Source organism: Heptranchias perlo, chromosome 3 (genome assembly GCF_035084215.1).
Source record: "Heptranchias perlo isolate sHepPer1 chromosome 3, sHepPer1.hap1, whole genome shotgun sequence".
Lineage (NCBI taxonomy): Eukaryota > Metazoa > Chordata > Chondrichthyes > Hexanchiformes > Hexanchidae > Heptranchias > Heptranchias perlo.
Genome location: NC_090327.1, coordinates 1446782 through 1471915, shown reverse-complemented (window position 1 = coordinate 1471915; position 25134 = coordinate 1446782). Strand labels below are relative to the sequence as shown.

General features: G+C 52.2%; 1 protein-coding gene across 1 annotated transcript in view; it reads left to right on the top strand.

Annotated features, from left to right (window-relative positions):
- The first annotated feature begins 986 nt into the window (after window positions 1-986).
- LOC137309261 (anion exchange protein 2-like) overlaps window positions 987-25134 on the top strand; it is a 61191-nt gene continuing 37043 nt past the window's right edge. Inside the window, 9 exon segments of the mRNA XM_067977527.1 lie at window positions 987-1187; window positions 11495-11631; window positions 12822-13002; window positions 14021-14156; window positions 17990-18015; window positions 18018-18064; window positions 18066-18173; window positions 20649-20754; window positions 22921-23105. Coding sequence (XP_067833628.1) covers window positions 989-1187; window positions 11495-11631; window positions 12822-13002; window positions 14021-14156; window positions 17990-18015; window positions 18018-18064; window positions 18066-18173; window positions 20649-20754; window positions 22921-23105 — 1125 coding nt within the window. The 5' untranslated portion in view covers window positions 987-988.

The window sequence follows — 25134 nt, the reverse complement described above, 5'->3', positions numbered from 1 at the left end:
AAACGGCCTAGCTCTAATTTTAAGGTTATGGCCTCCTTGCTCAGGACTCCCCCACCAGAGAAAATAGTTTCTCTCCATCTATCGTGACTTGGAGGGGAATTTGGAGGTGGTGGTGTTCCCATGCGTCCGCTGTTCTTGTTCTTCTAGGTGGTGGAGGTCGTGGGGTTTGCGGGGTGATGTGGGGTTTGGGAGGTGATGGCGGGGTGATGGGTTTGGGGGGTGATGTGGGGTTTGGGGGGTGATGTGGGGTTTGGGGGGTGATGTGGGGTTTGGGGGGTGATGTGGGGTTTGGGGGGTGATGTGGGGTTTGGGGGGGTGATATGGGGTTTGGGGGGTGATGTGGGGTTGGCGGGGTGATGTGGGGTTTGGGGGGTGATGTGGGGTTTGGGGGGTGATGTGGGGTTTGGGGGGTGATGTGGGGTTGGCGGGGTGATGTGGGGTTTGGGGGGTGATGTGGGGTTTGGGGGGTGATGGGGTTTGGGGGGTGATGTGGGGTTGGCGGGGTGATGTGGGGTTTGGGGGGTGATGGGGTTTGGGGGTGATGTGGGGTTTGGGGGGTGATGTGGGGTTTGGGGGGTGATGTGGGGTTTGGGGGTGATGTGGGGTTTGGGGGTGATGTGGGGGGTGGTTTGGGGGGTGATGGGGTTTGGGGGTGAAGGCGGGGTGACGGTGGGGTTTGGGGGGTGATGGGTTTGGGGGGTGATGGGGTTTGGGGGTGAAGGCGGGGTGACGGTGGGGTTTGAGGGGTGATGTGATGTCAAAGTGCTGTTAATGACGATGGGTGATGTTTGGGGGGTGATGGGTTTGGGGGGTGATGGGTTTGCGGGGTGATGGGGGGGTGATGTGGAGTTTGGAGGGTGATGGGGGGTTTGGGGGTGGTCTGGACACCTTGTGCTTCCAAGTGGTCAGCACATGGAAGGGGCCGTTTCAACGTTTGAAGTCGCTTCAGTGCTCTCTCTCTCTCTCTCCGTGTGTTTCCAGGGATGCGATGGCTGAAGCACCGAGCGCGTTGGAGGAGAACCGCGCCCTCCTAAAGACACCACTGGCGCATCGGAGCAGTTATGACCTGAAGGAGCGGCGGCGGATCGGGAGCCAGACCACGGTGAACGAGGCCAAGTTCCAAAAGATACCAACCGATGAGCTGGAGGCAGAAATGCTGGCAGTGGCCGACCTGGACTATATGAAAAGTAAGTGGTGGTGGCAGAGAGAGGCATTTAGACCAGGGATTGGAGGGCACGGAGTGGGGGGCACGGAGTGGCATTTACACCAGGGAGTTACAACAGGGAGTGGCATTTACACCAGGGAGTTACAACAGGGAGTGGCATTTACACCAGGGAGTTACAACAGGGAGTGGCATTTACACCAGGGAGTTGCAGCATGGAGTGGCATTTACACCAGGGAGTTGCAGCAGGGAGTGGCATTTACACCAGGGAGTTACAGCAGGGAGTGGCATTTACACCAGGGAGTTGCAGCAGGGAGTGGCATTTACACCAGGGAGTTACAGCATGGAGTGGCATTTACACCAGGGAGTTGCAGCAGGGAGTGGCATTTACACCAGGGAGTTACAGCAGGGAGTGGCATTTACAGTACTCAAGGTGGGTCTGACCAGAACTGGACTCAGTGCTCAAGCTTTTTAAAAAAATTTTATTTCAAAATATACTTTATTCCATAAAATTCAAGGATGCACACAGTTTACACACAGTTCAAATAAAGGACACAAAATGCAGCAAAGTAGTTCAAAGCAATCCAGTGCTGATTGTATACACTATCAACTCATTATTTTAATTTTAAAGCACCGTTTCGTGTTGACCACTGTCTGACGGCCTTGTGGTCAAAGGGGTTCCTCCTCAGGAACTTCTCCACCTGGGACAGGTTGGGTCGGGGGGAACGTTCCAGCTGGTTATGGGACGTCTTGCGCCTGCTCGGCCAGCGTGGCCAGACACAGCCTCCTCTGTGTCGGACAGGTAGAAACCCAGCACGTAGTGACACTTGGTGTTTGCGTACTGGGGCTCGACACACATCCTGAGGCAACCACACACAAAGATGGCCATCAGGATCAGAGCGGAGTTGGGGACGCTGTTCCCCCTCCCCCCTTTGTCTGGGGCTTGTACACGGTGACCCCGCGGACAGGTTCTACCTTGGACCTCCAGACAAAGTGGAAGATAGCTCGGGCGACTATGATGGCGGAGTTATGGGAAATGGCCAGACCCTAGCCATGTAGAGCAACACCGCGAGCACCTCGCACCTTATCACCAGGCTCCTGGAGAGGGAGCGCCCCACCCACATACCAAGCTTCTGCTTGGCCTTGGCGATCCGCTCCTCCCAGTTCTTTGTGCAGGCCAGGGGGCCGCCCGAACCAGATCTCCAGCACCTTCAGGTAGTCGGACCTGACGGTGAAGGGGACAAAGAACCAGATCTAACACCTGCCAAAGAACTTGGTCTCACTTTTACTTCGGTTTACTCTGACCCCCGAGGCCAGCTCGAAGCAGCCCCTCCAGCACCTTCAGTGCTCAAGGTTTTTTTTATTTCAAAATATACTTTATTTCATTGAACTGTGTGTATCCTTAAATTCTATGTAAATATCACAATTCAAAACCCAGTACAATTCAAACCAAAACACTACAGATCGTACACAAAGCGATCTCATTATTACAATTCAATCTACCCGACAATGTGGAAAATTGCCCAGGTATGTCCTGTCCACAAAAAGCAGGACAAATCCAATCCGGCCAATTACCGCCCCATCAGTCTACTCTCAATCATCAGCAAAGTGATGGAAGGTGTTGTCGACAGTCCTGTCAAGCGGCACTTACTCACCAATAACCTGCTCACCGATGCTCAGTTTGGGTTCCGCCAGGACCACTCGGCTCCAGACCTCATTACAGCCTTGGTCCAAACATGGACAAAAGAGCGGATTCCAGAGGTGAGGAGAGAGTGACTGCCCTTGACATCAGGGCAGCATTTGATCAAGTGTGGCACCAAGGAGCCCGAGTAAAATTGAAGTCAATGGGAATCAGGGGGAAAACTCTCCAGTGGCTGGAGTCATACCTAGCACAAAGGAAGATGGTAGTGGTTGTTGGAGGCCAATCATCTCAGCCCCAGGACATTGCTGCAGGAGTTTCTCAGGGCAGTGTCCTAGGCCCAACCAGCTTCAGCTGCTTCATCAATGACCTTCCCTCCATCATAAGGTCAAAAATGGGGATGTTCGCTGATGATTGCATAGTGTTCAGTTCCATTCGCAACCCCTCAGATAATGAAGCAGTCCGTGTCCGCATGCAGCAAGACCTGGACAACATCCAGGCTTGGGCCGATAAGTGGCAAGTAACATTCGCACCAGACAAGTGCCAGGCAATGACCATCTCCCACAAGAGAGAGTCTAACCACCTCCCCTTGACATTCAACCACATTACCATTGCCGAATCCCGCACCATCAATATCCTGGGGTCACCATTGACCAGAAACTTAACTGGACCAGCCATATAAATACTGTGGCTGCAAGAGCAGGTCAGAGGCTGGGTATTCTGCGGCGAGTGACTCACCTCCTGACTCCCCAAAGCCTTTCCACCATCTACAAAGCACAAGTCAGGAGTGTGATGGAATACTCTCCACTTGCTTGGATGAGTGCAGCTCCAACAACACTCAAGAAGCTCGACACCATCCAGGACAAAGCAGCCCGCTTGATTGGCACCCCATCCACCACCCTAAACATTCACTCCCTTCACCACCGACGCACAGTGGCTGCAGTGTGTACCATCCACAGGATGCACTGCAGCAACTCGCCAAGGCTTCTTCGACAGCACCTCCCAAACCCGCGACCTCTACCACCTAGAAGGACAAGAGCAGCAGGCACATGGGAACAACACCACCTGCACGTTCCCCTCCAAGTCACATAATATCCCACAACACCAGGTTATAGTCCACAGTTTTATTGGATATATATAAAACTGTTGGACTATAACCTGGTGTTGTAAGATTCCTTACATTTGTCCACCCCAGTCCATCACCGGCATCTCCACAACATAATATCCCGACTTGGAAATATATCGCCGTTCCTTCATTGTCGCTGGGTCAAAATCCTGGAACTCCCTTCCTAACAGCACTGTGGGAGAACCTTCACCACACGGACTGCAGTGGTTCAAGAAGGCGGCTCACCACCACCTTCTCAAGGGCAATTAGGGGATGGGCAATAAATGCCAGCCTCACCAGCGACGCCCACATCCCATGAACGAATAAAAAAAATCACAGTATTTCTTATGACGCATGGTGTACAATACAAGGTGGGATGGCCCTTTCCCCATAGATCCTTTGCGTAGGCCGCACCTCGCACACCTGGACCTTGGGGTGTGCCAGTCGGCAACACTCGGTCGTGGACAGCTCCTTCAGCTGGAAGACCAGCACGTTTCGGGCGGACCAAAGGGCCTCCCTCACCAAGTTTTTTTTTTCATAAGTTGATGGTCTGCGTCTGCTCAGCCAGCGTGGCCAGACCCAGCCTCCTCTTCAGTGCTTCAAGGTAGGTCGTGACCTCCTCCGACTTGTATCGTACCGTTTTAGCTCAGTGTAGCTGAGTATGTTTGAGTGTGCTTGCACACGCTGTGGGGCTCAGTTTGAGAGCAGATGTAGTCGATGATTTGACTGGGCTGCCCGGCAGTGAAGGGATCAGAGAGTTTTCACATTCTTGGCTGCTTTGTATTAGCACCGGAGCATCGTGGGTCATGTATAAAGTTTAAATCCCTGCTCCCATTAATTTGCATATATCCACAGTTACTGATACTGACACATCTTGATGTCTGATTTAGGGTTTATCGACCTACAAGGTACTGTCCCTAAAAACAGCCATCCCCAAACCTTCAGGCCTTTGACACTGAAACAGGACAGACCAGTAAAATCAGTAACCCACGCACCAATAGGCTGTGTGCTCCCTGCCTGAAAAATGAAAGACCTGCATTTACAAAGCACTTTTCATGACCTCAGGACGTCCCAAAGCGCTTCACAGCCAATTAAGTACTTTTGAAGCACAGTCATTGTTGTGGTGTAGGAATTTTGCACATAGCAAGGTTCCACAAACAGCTCAACTCCATTTACCCGCCTTTGCTCCATATCCCTGGATACCCTTACCCAACAAAAATCCATCGATCGCAGTCTTGAAAGCTCCAATTGACCCCCAGCATCCACATATTCGGGGGGTGGGGGGGCAGGGAGGGAGTTCCAGATTTCCACAACCCTTTGTGTGAAGAAATGCTTCCTGATTTCACCCCTGAACGGCCCAGTTCTAATTTTAAGGTTATGCCCCTTTGTTCTGGACTCCCCACCAGGGGAAATAGTTTCTATCTATCCTATCAACTCCTTTAATCACCTTAAACCTCTCAATTAGATCACTCAATCTTCTAAACTCAAGAGAATACAAGCTTAATCTATGTTCATAATTTCAGGGAGGGAGTTCCAGGGTTTTGAACCAGCGACAATGAAGGAACTGTGTCCAAGGAAATAGTTTCTATCCACCCCATCAAACCCTTTAATCATCTTAAACATCTCATTTAGATCACCCCTCAGCCTCCTAAACTCAAGGGAATACAAGCCAAGTTTATCCTACCTGGCTTCATAATTTAAACCTTTAAGCCCTCGTGAAATTGGCTTCAATAAATCTGGTCATTTGTGACACTCTTAATACACTTGGGGCCTCCATCCTGAGGGACCTACATTGGCTCCCGGTCCAGGATTTTAAAATTCTAATCCTTGTTTTCAAATTCCTCCATGGCCTCGCCCCTCCCTATCTCTGTAACCTCCTCCAGCCCTACAACCCTCCGAGATCTCTGCGTTCCTCCAATTCTGGTCTCATGCGCATCCCCGATTTTCATCACTCCACCATTGGCGGCCGTGCCTTCAGCTGCCTAGGCCCTAAGCTCTGGAATTCTCTCCCTAAACCTCTCCACCTCTCTCTCTCTTCCTTTAAGACGCTCCTTAAACCTACCTCTTTGACCAAGCTTTTGGTCACCTGTCCTAATATCTCCTTATGTGGCTCAGTGTCAAATTTTTGTTTGATATTCACTCCTGTGAAGCGCCTTGGGACGTTTTACTACGTTAAAGGTGCTATATAAATGCAAGTTGTAGTATTAAATATGGTGTTTGCCTTGCTGATTTTGGCGCGGTCAGAATGTGCTGAGGAATGTTCCCGGAGAAGGAACAGGGAGAAACTGGACACACCAGACATGGTCATTACAATGACAACAGCCTCGGGTGTCTGAACTGCAGCTGGGTGCTGTCCTCATCTTATCTCTAGTTAATTGGTGGCTTGTTACTGTGATGGTAATGTGCAAAGTCACAGTAAATCACAGGCACACTGATGCAATGGGCTCCTGTTGGAAGCAGTGCTGTAAGAGCGATTCCCATTGCCAGGCCTCTGAGGTGAGAGGAAACACGGTGGGCACTCTGGCGTATCAGCCTGGAGGTGACCTTATAGAGGGATACAAGATATGGTACACGCAAGGTAAACCTGGAATATTACTTTCAATTAAACCGCAGGAGTAGAACCAGTAAAAGGTCACTTTAGGACTGGTATCAGGAAGTTCTTCACATAGAGAGAGATCAAAGTGTGGAATAAACTCCCTGATAGAGGTGTGTGATCGGTCCAGTAGCCTGGAACCATGAAGGGATTTGATAGAGCAGGGACAGACTATTTCCTCTGGTCGGGGAATTGGTGATGAGGAGCCATCAATTTAAGATTGTCACTGAGAGTGAGGAGAGAGGTTAAGAGAGATTTCTTTCCACAGAGGGTTGTTGGAGCTCGGAATAATTTACCACAGGGAGAGACCATTGCATCTTTTAAGGGAAAACTGGGTAAATATTTAAAGCAGAGCGAGGAAGATAGAGGGCTATGGGGAGAGAGTGGGGCAGTGAGTGTAGTTGGGGATTGATACAGGACTATGGGGAGAGAGTGGGGCAGTGGGATTAGTTTGGGATTGATACAGTTCTATGGGGAGAGAGCGGGGCAGTGGGATTAGTTTGGGATTGATACAGGGCTATGGGGAGAGAGCAGGGCAGTGGGATTAGTTTGGGATTGATACAGGGTTATGGGGAGAGAGCGGGGCAGTGGGATTAGTTTGGGATTGATACAGGGCTATGGGGAGAGAGCGGGGCAGTGGGATTAGTTTGGGGATTGATACAGGGTTATGGGGAGAGAGTGGGGCAGTGGGATTAGTTTGGGATTGATACAGGGTTATGGGGAGAGAGTGGGGCAGTGGGATTAGTTTGGGATTGATACAGGGTTATGGGGAGAGAGTGGGGCAGTGGGATTAGTTTGGGATTGATACAGGACCGTGGGGCAGTGGGATTAGTTTGGGATTGATACAGGACCGTGGGGCAGTGGGATTAGTTTGGGATTGCTCTAGCGAGTGTCAGGTATGGCTCAGCGGGTAACACTCTGGCCTCTGAGTCAGAAGTCTGTGGATTCAGGTTCCATTTTAGTGATCTGAACCCATAATCCAGGCTGACACTCTGGTGCAGTACTGAGGGAGTGCTGCACTGTCGGAGGTGCCGTCTTTTGGACGAGACCTTAAACCGAGGTCGCATCTGCCCACTATTCGGAGAAGAGCAGGGGCGTTCTCCCCTGTGTCCTGGCCTATATTTATCCCTCAACCAACGTCACTAAAAGAAACCACATTATCTTGTCATTATCACATTGCTCTTTGTGGGATCTTGCTCTATGCTAATTGGCTGCCGGGTTTCCTACATTACAGCAGTGACTGTGCTTCAGAAGTACTGCATTGGCTGTAAAGCACTTTGGGACATCCCGAGGTCATGAAAGGTGCGATAGAAATACAAGTCCTTTTCCCTTTCAGATGGTCTCGTCCTGTGCTGTAACCTTCTCTGCTCCTGTAGGAGTGGGAAAGCCTGGATGATTTGATGTCGACCATAATACGGAATTGCTCCCAGGCCGATTCTACCAGGGTCCAGCCTTATAGTTTAACTGTTTGCCGCCGGCTGGTGTATTTACCATTAACCCCCCAGAGACCATTTCTTCAGCTGTGTCCAACTTGTCTCTTCCTTTAACCGCGCCCCACACCTTCCCCATTCTCCATCAGACCCTGGTTCTAACGACAGGTCATTGACCTGTCACATTAACTCGGTTTCTCTCTCCACAGGCGCTGCCTGACCTGCTGAATGTTTTTCCAGCATTTTCTCTTTTTTTTCCCCGTCCGATCCTTATTCTACCGCCTGACCTGCTCTCCCTCCCTTGCTGATTCAGCTCGCTGGTAGATGCATTTTAAATATGCTGCCATTCTCTCTCACTCAGTGCATTCCCCTCTCCCTCATTTAACAGTCTCTCTGGCTTGTTAACCAGTCCGACCTGTCTAACCTGATACCAGAATTGAGAGGTTATACCTATCAGGAAAGATTGAACAGGCTGGGGCTCTTTTCTTCAGAAAGGACAGACTGAGGGGTGACCTGATCGAGGTCTTTAGGATTATGAAAGTGTTTGATAGGATAGACGTAGAGAAGATGTTTCCACTTGTGGGGGAGACCAGAACTCGGGGCAATAAATATAAGATAGTCACTAATAAATCCAATAGGGAATTCAGGAGAAACTTCTTTACCCAGAGAGTGGTGAGAATGTGGAACTCGCTCCCACAAGGAGTAGTTGAGGCGAATAGTGTAGATACATTTAAGGGGAAGCTGGATAAACACATGAGGGAGAAAGGAATAGAAGGATATGCTGATAGGTGAGATGAAGAAGGGAGGGAGGAGGCTCGAGTGGAGCATAAACACCGGCATAGACCAGTTGGGCCGAATGGCCTGTTTCTGTGCTGTAAATTCTGTGTAATTCTTTGTAACTCCCCCCACATAACTCTACAGTGACTGCAGCAGATGATTTTATCTCCTGATTTATGCTGGTTTTGCATTTATTTAAGAGACTTGTAAGCTAGAAACTGTGTTGCATTGAAATTGGAGACCTACCGGTCAGACGTACTCGGATTGTCCTTTTTGTTATGAATAAAAGGAGGAGGGGTATGTGTATTGTGGGTTGGATCATTCTCAAAGTGTTAAGTACTTTGGGTTGTTGCAGTCTCCAGTGCGGGTCCGCTATCATTCAGTTATCACTTAACCCGGAGCTATCCATATCAAGGGGCTCCTGGACTGACCACACTCTGTGTGTCCGTGTTTCTGGACTGACCACGCTGTCTGTGTGTCCGTGTTTCTGGACTGACCACGCTCTGCGTGTTTGTGTTTCTGGACTCACCGCACTCTGTGTGTCCGTGTTTCTGGACTGACCACGCTGTCTGTGTGTCCGTGTTTCTGGACTGACCACGCTGTCTGTGTGTCCGTGTTTCTGGACTGACCACGCTCTGCGTGTTTGTGTTTCTGGACTCACCGCACTCTGTGTGTCCGTGTTCCTGGACTCACCGCACTCTGTGTGTTCCTGCTGCTTGCCGATTTCGACTGGACAGTTTGGGCTTTACTTCCTTGCTGCTGATTTGTCCTGGCTGTTTCCCTGTAGCCTGTGTGTCTCTGTCTCGCGATCAGTGTTTCTGCTGAGAAAGCAGGTGAGCAACTTCCTGCTCACATGGCACAGCATGTTCGGTTTGCTGTTTCCAGCTTGGTAGATTGCAGGTTGCTGCTCCTCTTGGGTGCAGTATTTTAAATGGAGATTTTAAAAACTGTTTTTGTTTTTAAGTGGACCTCTCACTGGCCTGTGGCTCTGTGAGCCCCCGATGCCCTTGTACATTACTCCATCTGAGCCCCGAACCCCAGCCTCTCCTCTCCCATAACGCACACGTACCCTCTCCAACAGATGCAGGAATCCAAGTCGAATATCCCCCTCCCCTAACCCAGGGGAAGCAACCACATTTGTACTACAGTGTCAGCTTGGCTCAGTGGGTAACATTCTCGCCTCTGAGTCAGAAGGTTGTGGGTTATATAACGCCCCACTCCAGAGAGTTAAGCCTATAATCCAGGCCGATACTCCCGGTGCAGTACTGAGGGAGTGCTGCACTGTCAGTAGGGCAAACTTTCAGATGAGATGTTAAACGGAGACCCTGTCTGTCTGATTAGGTAGAAGTTAAAAATCCCACGGCCACTATTTGAAAAAGAGCAGGGGAGTTCTCGGTGCCCAGGCCAATATTTATCTGATTTTTTGATTGTCTGTAAATTGCGTACATTACAACAGTGACTACACTTCAAAAGTACTTCATTGACTGTGAAGCACTTTGGGACGTCCTGAGGTCATGAAAGGTGCTTAACCCAGCATTTTAGTTTAAACTAAACTGTGGGAGTAGAACCAGGGGATGTAATTCAAACTTGTAGCTTTAGGACTGATATCAGAAGGTTCCTCTTCACGCAGAGAGAGTGATCAATGTGTGGAATAAATTCCCAGGTAGAGGAGGGGAGAGAAAAACCCTGGAATCATTTAAAAAAACAATTGTATGTTGCAATGGAGGGAGGCGGGGAGTTACGGGGTCTCTGGATGGCCGAACGTCCTTCCCCATCCAGAACTATCCCGCTGTATTTCCCTCCTTTCCAAGTTCAGCCTGATGACAAACATGGCCCCCTAGGGGAGAATGACTGATACCGATCACTGCCTGCAAACTGGTCAGCACTTTCCAATTGGAAACTGATTTCAACAGATTTTCTGTAAGTTTACAATACTGAATAGTTTCTGAGTAAAAGTCAAACTGTAAAGAATTAACAGTGTTGAGCATCATGTTCTAAATAAGCAATTGTAAACAGGAGTGTTATACCCAGTAACACAGTATGTTATTATATAATATATCCAGGAGTGTTATACCCAGTAACACAGTGTGTTATTGTATAATATATATACAGGAGTGTTATACCCAGTAACGCACGGTGTGTTATTGTATAATATATATATAGGAGTGTTATACCCAGTAACGCACGGTGTGTTATTGTATAGTATATGTACAGGAGTGTTATACCCAGTAACACAGTGTGTTATTATATAATATATATACAGGAGTGTTATACCCAGTAACACAGTGTGTTATTATATAATATATATACAGGAGTGTTATACCCAGTAACGCACGGTGTGTTATTGTATAGTATATGTACAGGAGTGTTATACCCAGTAACACACGGTGTGTTATTATATTATATAATATATATATATATATATATATATATAGCAGTGTTATACCCACGGTGTGTTACCTACAGGGAACCAGCCAGTAATGGCCCGTCTCTTGTCAATGTGTGACCGTACAGCTAGTTCGGATTTACTGACTAGGAAGGGCCTATCACTGGTCAGTAAGTGACCGTAAAACTAGTTCTGGATTACTGATCAGACAGGGCTTGTCAATGGTCGGTAAGTGACTGTATTACTAGTTCTGGATTACTAACTAGGAATTGGCCTGTCACAGGTCAGTCAGCAACTAATACTAGTTCTGGATTGCTGATCAGACATGTTAAGAGATTCCCTGACTGGTCAGCTAATGAAGAGGTTGGAAATTCCAGGTCTGACTCTTGCTTCTCTCCACAGGTCACCGGTTTGAGGACGTTCCCGGGGTCCGACGACACTTGGTCAGAAAAAGCACGAAGGGCACAATTGTACATGTGGGGAAGGACCAATCTGAGCTCTACCCCAGGGCCAAGAAGGCCGACCGCCAGCCACATGAGGTACGTTCCGATGCTTTTTATTTTCTCTCACAGTTTCGTTGCCCTCCTCTCCTGAAGGCGTTGCCCTCTTGCTTGGGGTACGATGCCAGGGCCCCCTCTCACCCTCTGCAGTCTCGCCCAAGCAGCATTCATTCATGTGTGATTGAGTTAGTGAGTATCAGTTGGCTATTTAGTCATGGGGGTAGGGAAATTGCTGCTGGGCCCAAACCTATCATCGTGCAGACTCCACCCACATGCAGTTTTCAATAGTGATTGGTTTAAAGCAATCAGGCGTGGAGCCCTGGCTGATCTTCCCTTACCTAAACCAAAGGTGCTGCACTGGAGATCAGCTAACTCTGCTCAGACCAGGGATCCAACCTGGGACTCCGCTGCTGCCTGTTGCTCAGCTACTTCCCGAGCTCAGTGACCCAACAGGGGACTTCAACCAGTTTCACTTAAAATGACAGCAGCTGAGCAGGCGGTGACGTTTGACTTGCAGTATCTGGTGGTGAGTTTATCGTGCAGGAGTAAACTCGCAATCCACTCCATTTATATTGAGGGGCAGAATCCAGAGCACTGACCAACGCACGTGCAAACCTGCACACGTGGACGACGCTTTGCAGTTGTAGCTTTTCATTTTCTGATCACTGATCAGCCCCGTGTCTGGTGACGGGCTGTACAGCAGGCTCAGCTCTCGGCCAGTCTCTGCCTGGTAAAATGGCGATATACAGTGTCCAGCCTCGTCAGCGTCGGCCACTGCGCCTTGAGGTGTATGGGACTGGTAAATGGTGGCTTCAGAGCAGACTCGATACAGTGGCAGTGCTCTCGTATAAATTCAGCATTAGGCTGTCACGATGGGGTAATGGGCTGTACACTTTAGCTGGGAGTGTACTGAGTTGTGTGCTTGAGTCGCTGACTGTGGGGTTGTGTCTTTGTATAGTTAACTGTGTGGTGTTGAGTTGTGTCTCTGGGTAACTGACAGGTGTTGAGTTGTGTCTTTGGGTAACTAATGGGGTGGGTATTGTGTCTTTGGGTAACTAATGGGGTGGGTATTGTGTCTGGGTAACTGACGGGAGGTATTGAGTTGCGATTTTGATAACTGATGGGGTGGCATTGTGTCTCTGGGTGATTATGGAGGTGTTGGATTGTGTTTTTGAGAGTAGGTGTGTGGTGACTGGGGTGTAATGGTTTCTCGCTGTATTTTTGCTCAGGTGTTTGTTGAACTGAACGAGTTGACAATGGACAAGAATCACGAGATGCAGTGGAAGGAGACGGCCAGGTGGATCAAGTTCGAGGAGGATGTGGAAGAGGAAACAGATCGCTGGGGAAAGCCGCATGTGGCTTCACTCAGCTTCCGCAGTTTGCTGGAGCTCAGGAAGACGCTGGCCCACGGTAAACACTCAGGGTCGACCCGATTAAACGGGAATTAAAAATGGAAAGTGCGGGGTCGATCGGCACCTGAATACCAAAGGTCAACACTTCGAGTGTAACCTTCGGGCCGTTTGTTTAAACAGGGAGATTCCCCCGATGGCTCAGGGAGTTTATCCAGTGAGTCGCTGTGTCACACAGACCAGGAACGGCTGGTTTAACACACTGTGTTGGGTTCTCTGCTCTCAGACGCAGTGATTGAGATCTCTGCACTTACCTCAACAACAGAATCCACTGACACTTGTAGGGGTGTCACGGAGTAAACCATCTCTCAGCTACAACTGGAGGGTGAGGTGGGGCAGTCTGCGACTAATTACTGATCCCAGCAGTGTGAGGGGGCTGGGTGAGGAGCTACAGGCAGCAGTATTGGGGTGCTGGTTGGGATTGATGGCACAGGTTGTATTGATGGAATTGTTTAGCATTAATGCCCAGCTCGGCTGCTGACACCTTAATAATTTGAACAGAAAAGGCAGGTGTTAAAATCTAACTAGTTAGAAGCTGAGCCCGGGGTGGGGGAGGGAAGAATGAAGATTATCTGTGCAGTTTAAGTATGGCCCAGAGCAAACTGCCTCATAATGAAACAGTTAGCACATTGGCCCAGGGGCAGCTGTGTTATTCAGACTGAGGGACCTGTCAGTGTGTGTCGGTCACTGTGTGTATTGTGCGTGAGGCTAGGCAGTGAGTGTTGGCCAGCTGTTCAACAAAGGAGGGCATCACAACCGAGCCTGCTCTTGCCTTTGCATTACATCTATATACAAACACACCTGTGCGGAGGCGCACAGCGCCATGATCGGGAGCAGGACCCCCTGCCGATTTTCCCCCTCTAGCCCAGGAGCACTATCCCATCTCTGGGTGAGATCACCCATCTCGGCACAGACTCGGGGATCAAGCGTGGCTCAGTACCGCAGTGGGCTTACCCACTCGAACTACCGGGGGGAAGCTGGAGCCCTCGCCGATCTAACTCTCGGTTGTCTCTGTGCAGGCACGGTACTCTTGGACTTAGACCAGAAGAGCTTGCCGGGAATAGCGCACCAAGTGGTCGAACAGATGATCATCTCCGACCAGATCAAAGCCGAGGACCGCGCCAACGTACTGCGGGCACTGCTCCTTAAACACAGGTACGGCGAGGGAGGTCCGCGGGAAAAGAACCGGGCAAGATGAGAATTGTTTTTTACGCAGCGAGTTGTTCTGATCTGGAATGCGCTGCCTGAAAGGCCGGTGGAAGCAGATTCAGTAATAACTTTCAAAAGGGAATTGGATAAATACTTGAAGGGGAAAAATTACAGGGCTCTGGGGAAAGGGCAGGGGAGTGGGACTAATCGGAGAGCTCTTTCAAAGAGCCAGCACAGGCTCGATTGGATGAATGGCCTCCTCCTGTGCTGTATGATTCTATGAAATCGGTGCCTACGCTTCGAGAGAGACCAACTTCACTTCCTTCACATATTTTGTAACAAAGAAATGTTTTAATGGTTTACAGATCAAGGCCGGCACTGGTATAAAAATTCCAAAAGGGAGGGGAGGGAAGAGGAGCAGACCCCAAGGTGGAGTTGGGAGAGAAGAGTTAGAAGAGGGGATTGAACATGGGGGACAGGAGCTGAGCTTGGAAGAGAGATCTTTAAAGTCCCCGAGGTGGCCAGATCTCCGGCTCTTCGTTAGGTGTCGCAAAATAAAGAAACCTTTCTTTTTGAATGTGACCTTGCCCCTCTCCTTATCTCTGTGACCTCCTCCAGCCCTAGAAACACCCCTCCTCCCCCCCCACCTCGAATTCTCCGATCCTCTGACCCGCCCTCTCGTACATTCCATCTCCATTCACTCCACCTACCAGTCATCTAGGCTCTGGAATTCCCTCCCGAGACCCCTCCACCTCCCACTCAACAACAACTTGCATTTATATAGCGCCTTTAATGTAATAACTTCGTACCACTCTCCTCTGGGTCAGAATGTCGTGGGTTCAAGTCCCACTCCAGAGTCTTGAGCTCAAAATCCAGGCCAACACTGCGGTGCAGTACTGAGGGAGTGCTGCACAGTCGGATGTGTACCGTCTTTCTGATGAGATGTTAAACCAAGGCCCCTTCTGCTCTTTCAGGTGGCCGTAAAAGATCCCATGGCACTATTTGAAGAAGAGCAAGGGAGTTCTCCCCTGGTGTGTTACTGAGCAGCACAGAGCAGGCAAACGCCTGCTTCAGTCCCGGCTCTGGAGTGAGTTTGGCTGACCGCGGTCTGGGCAATGCTCGGAACACTGGGTTCACTGGGCTAAGGGAGAAGATCACTGACACGGAATTATACGGCACAGAATGAGGTCACAGAGCCAATCGTGCCTGTGCCGGCTCTGTGAAAGAGCTATCCGATTAGTCCCGTTCCCCTGCTCTTTCCCCATAGTCCTGTAAATTTTTCCCCTTCAAGTATTTATCCAATTCCTTTTTGAAAGTTACTGTCGAATCTGCTTCCACCGCCCTTTCAGCCAGCTCATTCCAGATCAGAACAACTCACTGCCTGAAAAAAATTCTCCTCATCTCCGCCCTGTTTTTTTTTTTTTGCCAATGACCTTAATTCTGCGTCCTCCGGTTACCGAGCCGGTGAGACCTGCTGGAGAGGGTGGGCGTGGACATTCGGGTGGAGAGGGGGTCAGGCTCAGCTGCGATGCCCCACATGGTCAAATGGTCTTCAGACATACGCTGTGCGGGTTCATCTGATAAGTATGCCAGAGGGGGTTCGTAGGAACACAGGAGGAGGCCATTCAGCCCCTCGAGCCTGTTCCGCCTTTCAATTAGATCATGGCTGATCTGTATCTTAACTCCATTTACCCGCGTGGTTCCTAACCCTTAACACCCTGACCCAACAAAAAACCATCAATCTCAGTTTTGAATTTTTCAGTTGACCCCCAGCCTCGACAGCTTTTTGGGGGGAGAGAGTTCCAGATTCCCACTCCCCTTTGTGTGAAGAAGTGCTTCCTGACATTAGCAGGGCTATGGGGATAGGGCGGGGGAGTGGGTCTAGCTGGATTGCTCTTGCATAGAGCCGGCGCGGACTCGATGGGCCGAATGGTCTCCTTCCGTGCTGTAACCTTTCTATGATTCTATGACATCACCCCTGAACGGCCTGGCTCTAATTTTAAGGTCATGCCCCCTTGTTCTGGACTCGCCTACCAGAGGAAATAGTTTCTCTCTATCTCCCCTATCAAATCCTTCAATCACTAGATCACCCCTTAATCTTCTACACTCGAGGGAATACAAGCCCAGTCTATGCAACCTGTCCTCGTAATTTAACCCTTTAAGCCCCGGTATCATTCCGGTGAATCTGCACTGCACCCCCTCCAAGGCCAATCTGTCCTTCCTGAGGTGCGGGGCCCAGAACTGTCTCCAGATGTGGTCTGACCAGAGCTCTGGACAACTGGACCATCACTTCCTCCCCTTTGTATTCCAGCCCCCGAGATAAAGGCCAACATCCCATTCACCTTTCTAATTATTCTTTGTACCTGCCCACTAGTTTTTAGTGATTTCTGGACCCCTAAATCTCTCTGCTCCTCCACAGTTCCTGCTTCTCACCATTTAGAGAATATTCTGATTTGTCTTTCTTCGGTCCAAACTGGGTGACCTCACACTTTCCCCACATTAAACTCCATCTGCCCCAGTTTTCCCCACTCACTGAATCTATCGATGTCCCTTTGAAAGTTTCTGCTCCCATCTACACTGTTTACTGTGCCACCTAACTTAGTGTCGTCAGTAAACTGAGATACACCACTCTCTATTCCTTCATCCAAGTCACTTATCAATATAGTGAAAAGCTGTGGCCCCAGGACAGATCGCTGAGGGACGCCACTAGTCACATCCGGCCAATCAGAGTCTATCCCCACTCTCTGTCACCTACTAACCAATTCCCTCTCCAAGCCAACAGGTTGCCTCCAATTCCATCAGCTCTCATTTTTGTTAAGAGTCTCTTATGTGGAACTTTGTCAGATGTCTTCTGGAAGTCCATATAAATAACACCCAGAGACACTCCCTTATCAACCACGTTTGTGACCTCAAAAATTCAACTAAGTTTGTGAGAATGATTCACCCTTTACAAATCCATGCTGGCTCTCTCTGATTAGAGCTTATTTGTCCAAATGCTCATCTTTGCCAGTGCCCCAGCAGGATTCAGGTGTGATGGGGAGGGATATTGGAGACTATTCCAATGTTTTCCTGGCCAGCCCCTCATCTTCCACCTCCATAAACTTCAGCTCATGCAAAGCTTGCTGCCTGTATCCTAACTCGCACCAAGTCCCGCTCACCCTGTGCTCCCTGATCTTCATCAGCTCCTGGCCCAGGAATGCCTTGATTTTAAAAGTCTCTTTATGTTGTCAAATCCCTCCATGGCCTCGCCCCCCTCCCTATCTCTGTAATCTCCTCCAGCCCTACAACCCTCCGAGATCTCTGTGTTCCTCCATTTTACGGCCTCTTGCGCACTCCCCACTTACTGCGCTCCACCGTTGGCGGCCGTGCCTTCAGCTGCCTGGGCCCTAAGCTCTGGAATTCCCTCCCTAAACCTCTCCGCCTCTCTCTCCTCCTTGAAGACGCGCCTTAAAACCTGCCTCTTTGACCCCACCTGTCCTAATATCTCCTTTCGTGGTTTGGTGTCAAAGTCTGAGTGATAATCACTCCTGTGAAGCATCTTGGGGACTTTTCACTACGTAAAAGGCGCTATATAAATGCAAGTAGTTGTTGAAGGGAGAGTTGGGGTAACCTTTTCAACTGTGACAGTGTGTTAGTGTTGCACATGTGCTGGGCAGAATGAACTGACTTCAGTTCACCAGAAGAGCCGGGGAAGCTGTGGAGCCCTGCTCTCGACTATCCACTGGGAACATCCTCGTCGAGAAAGACAAGTGACTTTAAAACAGGGAGGGGGAGGCAGGGGGTGAGAAGGGGAGAAACCGAATGAAAAGACAAACTCTTCTCTTCTCTTGATTTTAAAGCCACCCCAATAAAGAAAAGGATTTCACGTTTCACGCAACATCTCGACAGCGAGTTTGGGCTCACTGCTGCCCCCACCATCACAGCCAGAACCATATTGCTCCGTCCTCCGAACCCTCGCTGACCCAGCCACTGATGGGGGAGAATCCTGATACCGAGACCAAAGTGACAGTGGACAGTGTCGAGGTCAGTAGGGGGTCACTGTTGCCTGGGTTGGCGCTTTTTTGGACTGCTCGTTGCTGTATCGAGGACTGATATTTCACGGGTTTAAGCTTGTGGTTAGTGGGACCACAGGGATTGAGAGGCGTCCTCGTATGGTCCAGAGATACCAGCTGGTGTGGCACTGAGCCCAGGGTTCATATCTTGGTCTGTGGCTCAATGCATCGACGTGGAGGCTGCGGTAAAGTCGATGGATAAAGGCTGCGACCCCTGGAGTGCAACGGGTCCGAACAGCTCCAGACTGGTCTCCCTCTCCCTCTCCCCCTCCTCTCACTCTCCCTCTCCGACCCGAAACGCAACGAGCACCGACCGAGAAAACGCATCAGCAATAGCCCAACGAACCCCCTCCAGAAACAGACACCAGCCCTCCGCTCTCGCCACGAAGCTCCACTCCCTCTCCCTCTCCCTCCTTCCCCCTCCGCGAAACAGCCACACAGAAAGCCCTCTCCCTCTCCCTCCCTCTCCCCCTCCACCTCCCTCTCCCAGCTCACCCCTCCCTCTCCCCTCCTCTCCCCTCCCTCTAACCCCTCCCTCTCCCCCTCCGCTCCCCCTCCCCTCCACTCCCTCTCCCCCTCCCTCTCCCTCCCTCCCTCTCCTCCTCCCTCTCCCCCTCCCCTCCCCCTCCCCTCCCCCTCCCCCTCCACCTCCTCCCCCTCCCTCTCCCCCTCTCCCCTCCCTCCCCTCCCCTCTCCCCTCCCTCCCTCCCTCCCTCCCTCCCTCTCCCCTCCCTCCCTCCCTCTCCCCTCCCTCCCTCCCTCTCCCCTCCCTCCCTCTCCCCTCCCTCCCCTCCTCCCTCTCCCCTCCCTCCCTCTCCCCTCCCCCTCCCCCTCCCTCTCCCTCCCTCTCCCCCTCCCCTCCCCCTCCCTCTCCCTCCCTCCCTCCCTCCTCTCCCTCCTCCCTCCCTCCCTCTCCCTCCCTCCCTCTCCCTCTCCCTCTCCCTCCCTCCCTCCTCCCCCTCCCTCCCTCTCCCCCTCCCTCTCTCCTCTCCCCTCCCTCCTTCCCTCTCCCCCTCCCTCTCTCCCTCTCCCCCTCCCTCCCTCCCTCTCCCCCTCCCTCTCCCCCTCCCTCTCCCCCTCCCTCCCTCCCTCTCCCTCTCCCCCTCCCTCCCTCTCCTCTCCCCCTCCCTCCCTCTCCCCTCTCCCCCTCCCCCTCCCTCTCCCCCTCCCTCTCTCCCTCTCCCCTCCCTCTCCCCCTCCCTCTCCCCCTCCCTCTCCCCCTCCCCCTCCCTCCCTCTCCCCCTCCCTCCCCCTCTCCCTCCCCCCCTCCCTCTCCCCCTCCTCCCTCTCCCCCTCCCCCTCCCTCCCTCTCCCCCTCCCTCCCTCCCTCAGCCTCCCCTGATAACCCATCAGTCTCTAACTGCTCTCCCTCCCTCAATCCCTCCCACCCACCCACCCTCCCTCCCTCCCTCCCACCCACCCTCCCTCCCTCCCTCTCCCCTCCCTCGCTCCCCCTCCCCTCCCTCGCTCCCCCTCCCCTCCCTCGCTCCCCCTCCCCTCCCTCGCTCCCCCCTCCCCTCCCTCGCTCCCCCTCCCCTCCCTCGCTCCCCCTCCCCTCCCTCGCTCCCCCTCCCCTCCCTCGCTCCCCCTCCCTCTCCCTCCTCTCTCTCCCTCCCTCCCCTCCCTCCCTCCCTCCCCCTCCCTCCCTCTCCCTCTCCCTCCCCCTCCCTCCCTCTCCCTCCCCCTCCCTCCCTCTCCCTCCCCCTCCCTCCCTCCCTCCCTCTCCCTCTCCCTCCCTCTCCCCCCCTCCCCTCCCCCTCCCTCCCCTCCCCTCCCCCTCCCCCCCTCTCCCCCTCCCCCTCCCCTCCCTCCCTCCTGATAATGTGTCGGTCTCTCTCTAACTCTCTCCCTTTGTCCATCTTCCACCCTCCTATCTCTTTCTCTCATGATAACATGTCAGTCTCTAACTGTAAATGGTCTCTCTCTCTCCCTCTCTCTCTCTCTCTCTCTCTCTCTCTCCCTCTCTCCGCCTACCCATTCTGTCTCCATCCCCTTCCCCCCCTCTATCTCCCCCTCTCCCAACACTCTCACCCCTCTCTCAACCCTCTCACTCCCTCCCTCTTTTCCCCCCTCCTTTTCCCCCCTCCCTTCATCCCTCTCTCACCCCTCCCTCCCCCTCTCTCACCCCTCCCTCCCCCTCTCTCACCCCTCCCTCCCCCTCTCTCACCCCTCTCTCACCCCTCCCTCCCCCTCTCTCACCCCTCCCTCCCCCTCTCCTCCCCTCTCCCTCCCCCTCTCCCTCCCCTCCCCTCTCCCTCCCCCTCCCCCTCTCCCCCCTCTCCCTCCCTCATCCCACTCTCCCCTCCCTCATCCCACTCTCCCCCCTCCCTCATCCCACTCTCCCCCCTCCCTCATCCCACTCTCCCCCTCCCCCCCCGGCGCGGGCCCTCGCCCTCCCGATTATCCATCGGTCTCTGCCTGTAACCCCTTTCTCCATCTCTTACAGAAAGAATGTCCACTGTCCACCGAGATGACCAGATCGAGGTCCAAACATGAGCTCAAACTCCTGGAGAAAATCCCGTGTAACGCAGAGGCCACGGTCGTCCTCGTAGGTGAGGAACACTGAACTTTCCAGCTTCCGTTTCTGACCATCTCTCTCTCTGACACTGCCTGGACTGCTGGCTTTTTCCAGCAACAGTGGTTTCGTGTTTTTAGTGAACATCCTTTGTTAGACGCCTTGGTCTGGAGCCACTGCCGATCGAAGCCACCGACCACAATCTTAACCTTCCGCTCCCATCACTTACATCACCTCTCGGGAGAGACTTTCAAAACTCTGGCTCTGGCAATATCTGCAAAGTGCACTGCGTAAAAACCTTGCCTGAGCGAGACTCAACCACACACACTGGGAACATAAGAGGACGCGTTTATACAACAGCGTTCACATCGCACAGTACTACCGACCAACCCTGACTACCGACTGACCGACCCTACCAACCAACCAACCCTGACTACCGACGGACCCTGACTACCGACGGACCCTGACTACCGACGGACCCTGACTACCGACGGACCCTGACTACCGACGGACCCTGACTACCGACGGACCCTGACTACCGACGGACCGACCGACCCTGACTACCGACGGACCGACCGACCCTGACTACCGACGGACCGACCGACCCTGACTACCGACCGACCCTACCGACCGACCGACCCTGCCTACTGACCGACCGACCCTGACTACCGACTGACCGACCGACCCTGACTACTGACCGACCGACCCTACCAACCAACCCTGACTACCGACCGACCCTACCGACCGACACCGACTACCGACTGACCGACCCTGACTACCGACTGACCCTGACTACCGACTGACTGACCGACCCTACCAACCAACCTTGACTACCGACTGACCCTGACTACCGACTGACTGACCCACCCTACCAACCAACCCTGACTACCGACCGACCCTACCAACCAACCCTGACTACCGACCGACCAACACTGACTACCGACTGACCGACCCTACCTACCGACCGACCCTGACTACCGACTGACCGACCGACCCTGACTACGAACCGACCCTGACTACCGACCGACCCTGTCTACTGACCGACCGACCCTGACTACTGACCGACCGACCCTACCAACCAACCCTGACTACCGACCGACCCTACCGACCGACACCGACTACCGACTGACCGACCCTGACTACCGACTGACCCTGACTACCGACTGACTGACCGACCCTACCAACCAACCTTGACTACCGACTGACCCTGACTACCGACTGACCGACCCTACCTACCGACCGACCCTGACTACCGATTGACCGACCGACCCTGACTACCGACCGACCCTGACTACCGACCGACCCTGACTACCGACCGACTGACCCTGCCTATCGACCGACCGACCCTGTCTACTGACCGACCGACCCTGCCGACCGACTGACACTGCCTATCAACCGACTGAGCGACCGACCTTGCCTACCTACTGACTGACCCTACCTACCGAGTGACTCTACTGACTGACCGGCCGACCCCATGCACCCACCGAACCTGCCCTGGGAGTGTTTGACGGGACAGTGTAGAGGGAGCTTTACTCTGTATCTACCCCTGTACCTGCCCTGGGAGTGTTTGATGGGACAGTGTAGAGGGAGCTTTACTCTGTATCTAATCCTGTACCTTTCCTGGGAGTGTTTGATGGGACAGTGTAGAGGGAGCTTTACTCTGTATCTAACCCTGTACCTGCCCTGGGAGTGTTTGATGGGACAGTGTAGAGGGAGCTTTACTCTGTATCTAACCTTGTACCTGCCCTGGGAGTGTTTGATGGGACAGTGTAGAGGGAGCTTTACTCTGTATCTAACCCTGTACCTGCCCTGTGAGTGTTTGATGGGACAGTGTAGAGGGAGCTTTACTCTGTATCTAACCCATGCTGTACCTGCCCTGGGAGTGTTTGATGGGACAGTGTAGAGGGAGCTTTACTCTGTATCTAACCCTGTACCTGCCCCTGGGAGTGTTTGATGGGACAGTGTAGAGGGAGCTTTACTCTGTATCTAACCCTGTACCTGCCCTGGGAGTGTTTGATGGGACAGTGTAGAGGGAGCTTTACTCTGTATCTAACCCATGCTGTACCTGCCCTGGGAGTGTTTGATGGGACAGTGTAGAGGGAGCTTTACTCTGTATCTAACCCGTTTCCTTTGCGCGTGTTGCTTTCCTGAACCCTTGAGGCACGTTGTGACAGTGAGAACGTCTCCTCTCCTTTCCCACCAGGCTGTGTCGAGTTCCTGGAACATCCGACCATAGCCTACGTGCGACTGCAGACGGCTGTGGAGCTGGAGTCGGTGCTGGAGGTTCCCGTCCCTGTCCGATTCCTCTTCATTCTGCTGGGACCGAGCACGAGCAACATGGACTACCACGAGATCGGGCGCTCCATCTCCACCCTCATGTCGGACAGGGTGAGGGCTTTGGCCAGTCCTGGGGAAGTCACAAGATTGAGGGAGGCCATTCACCCTGTCTTAATTCATCCGTTCAGAAAGATGCTGAAGTCTCCCCATTGCATGTTTAATGGTTCCAGGGATATAAGAGGCACTGGAGAAAGTTCAAAAATGATTTTCAAGGATGATACCAGAACTGAGAGGTTACACCGATCAGGAAAGATTGAACAGGCTGAGGGGTGACCTGATAGAGGTCTTGAAGATTATGAAAGGGTTTGATAGGGTAGACGTAGAGAAGATGTTTCCACTTGTGGGGGAGACCAGAACTCGGGGCATAAATATCAGATAATCACTAATAAATCCAATAGGGAATTCAGGAGAAACTTCTTTACCCAGAGAGTGGTGAGAATGTGGAACTCGCTCCCACAAGGAGTAGTTGAGGCGAATAGTGTAGATACATTTAAGGGGAAGCTGGATAAACACATGAGGGAGAAAGGAATAGAAGGATATGGTGATAGGGTGAGATGGAGTAGGGAGGGAGGAGGCTCGTGTGGAGCATAAACACCGGGATAGACCTGTTGGGCCGAATGGCCTGTTTCTGTGCTGTGCATTCGATGTAATTGTATGAGTTTATTCCACATGTCAATCGCTGTCTGTGTGAACAACGTTTTATTTGTTAGGATTGGGGTGACACTGGGAAACCCGCATCTATTGCCCATCCCCAGTTACCCCGAGGGCATTCGGAGCCTCCCACCCAGAGTGTGGGGCTGGGGTGAGGTGTGGGCCCAGACCGGGTCAGGGCGGCAGGTTCCCGTCCCCGGAGGACATTAGTGCCCCCCCCCCCCGCTATCTCCTCCTCCCCCCCCCCCCCCCCCCCCGCGCGCTCTCTCCTCCCCCCCCCCCCCCCCCCGTGCGCTCTCTCCTCCTTCCCCCCCCCCCCCCCCCCGTGCGCTCTCTCCTTCCCCCCCCCCCCCCCGCGCGCTCTCTCCTTCCCCCCCTCCCGAGTGCCTTCAGTCGGGGCAAAACCGGTGGGAGGTGCAGTCTGAACGAACGCGACTACAACTTCCACAGCTCACATCCCAGTCCAGTTTACTAATAAAATCAAATATACACCAGGTAAAAAGACAAACCACAGAACTGGAATCAGATAAAAGACACAACAGCTGGAAATACTCAGCAAGTCTGTCAGCATCTTAAAGGGAGACATAGCGGAGGGCCCTTCATCATTTAACATATGTCTCTGTCTCCTTATCTCTATCATTTTCTCTTTCTTTCCCATCCTTTCCCTCTCCTTCATCTCTACCTCTCCCTTTCTATATCTCTCTTTCTCTCTCTGTCTCTCTCATCTCTCTCTCTTCGTCTGTTAGGCTCTTCCTTTCTATCTACCTGTCTCTCTTTCTCTGTCTTTATCTCTCTCCTCATCAGTCTTTTTCTCTCTCCGTCTCTTGTTTCTTTCGTCTGCTTTTCATCCCCTGTCTGTCTCTTCCGCGCTCTCGCTCTCTCTTTCTCTCTCTGTCTCTCTCATCTGTCTCCCTTCCTCTGTCTGTTTTTTATTCGTTCATGGGATGTGGGCATCAGTGGCGAGGCCAACATTTATTGCTCATCCCTAATTGCCCTTGAGAAGGTGGTGGTGAGCTGCCTTAACATAAGAACATAAGAAATAGGAGCAGGAGTAGGCCAATCGGCCCCTCGAGCCTGCTCCGCCATTCAATAAGATCATGGCTGATCTGATCCTAACCTCAAATCTAAATTCATGTCCAATTTCCTGCCCGCTCCCCGTAACCCCTAATTCCCTTTACTTCTAGGAAACTGTCTATTTCTGTTTTAAATTTATTTAATGATGTAGCTTCCACAGCTTCCTGGGGCAGCAAATTCCACAGACCTACTACCCTCTGAGTGAAGAAGTTTCTCCTCATCTCAGTTTTGAAAGAGCAGCCCCTTATTCTAAGATTATGCCCCCTCGTTCTAGTTTCAACCGCTGCAGTCCGTGTGGTGACGGTTCTCCCTCAGTGCTGTTAGGAAGGGAGTTCCAGGATTTTGACCCAGCGAC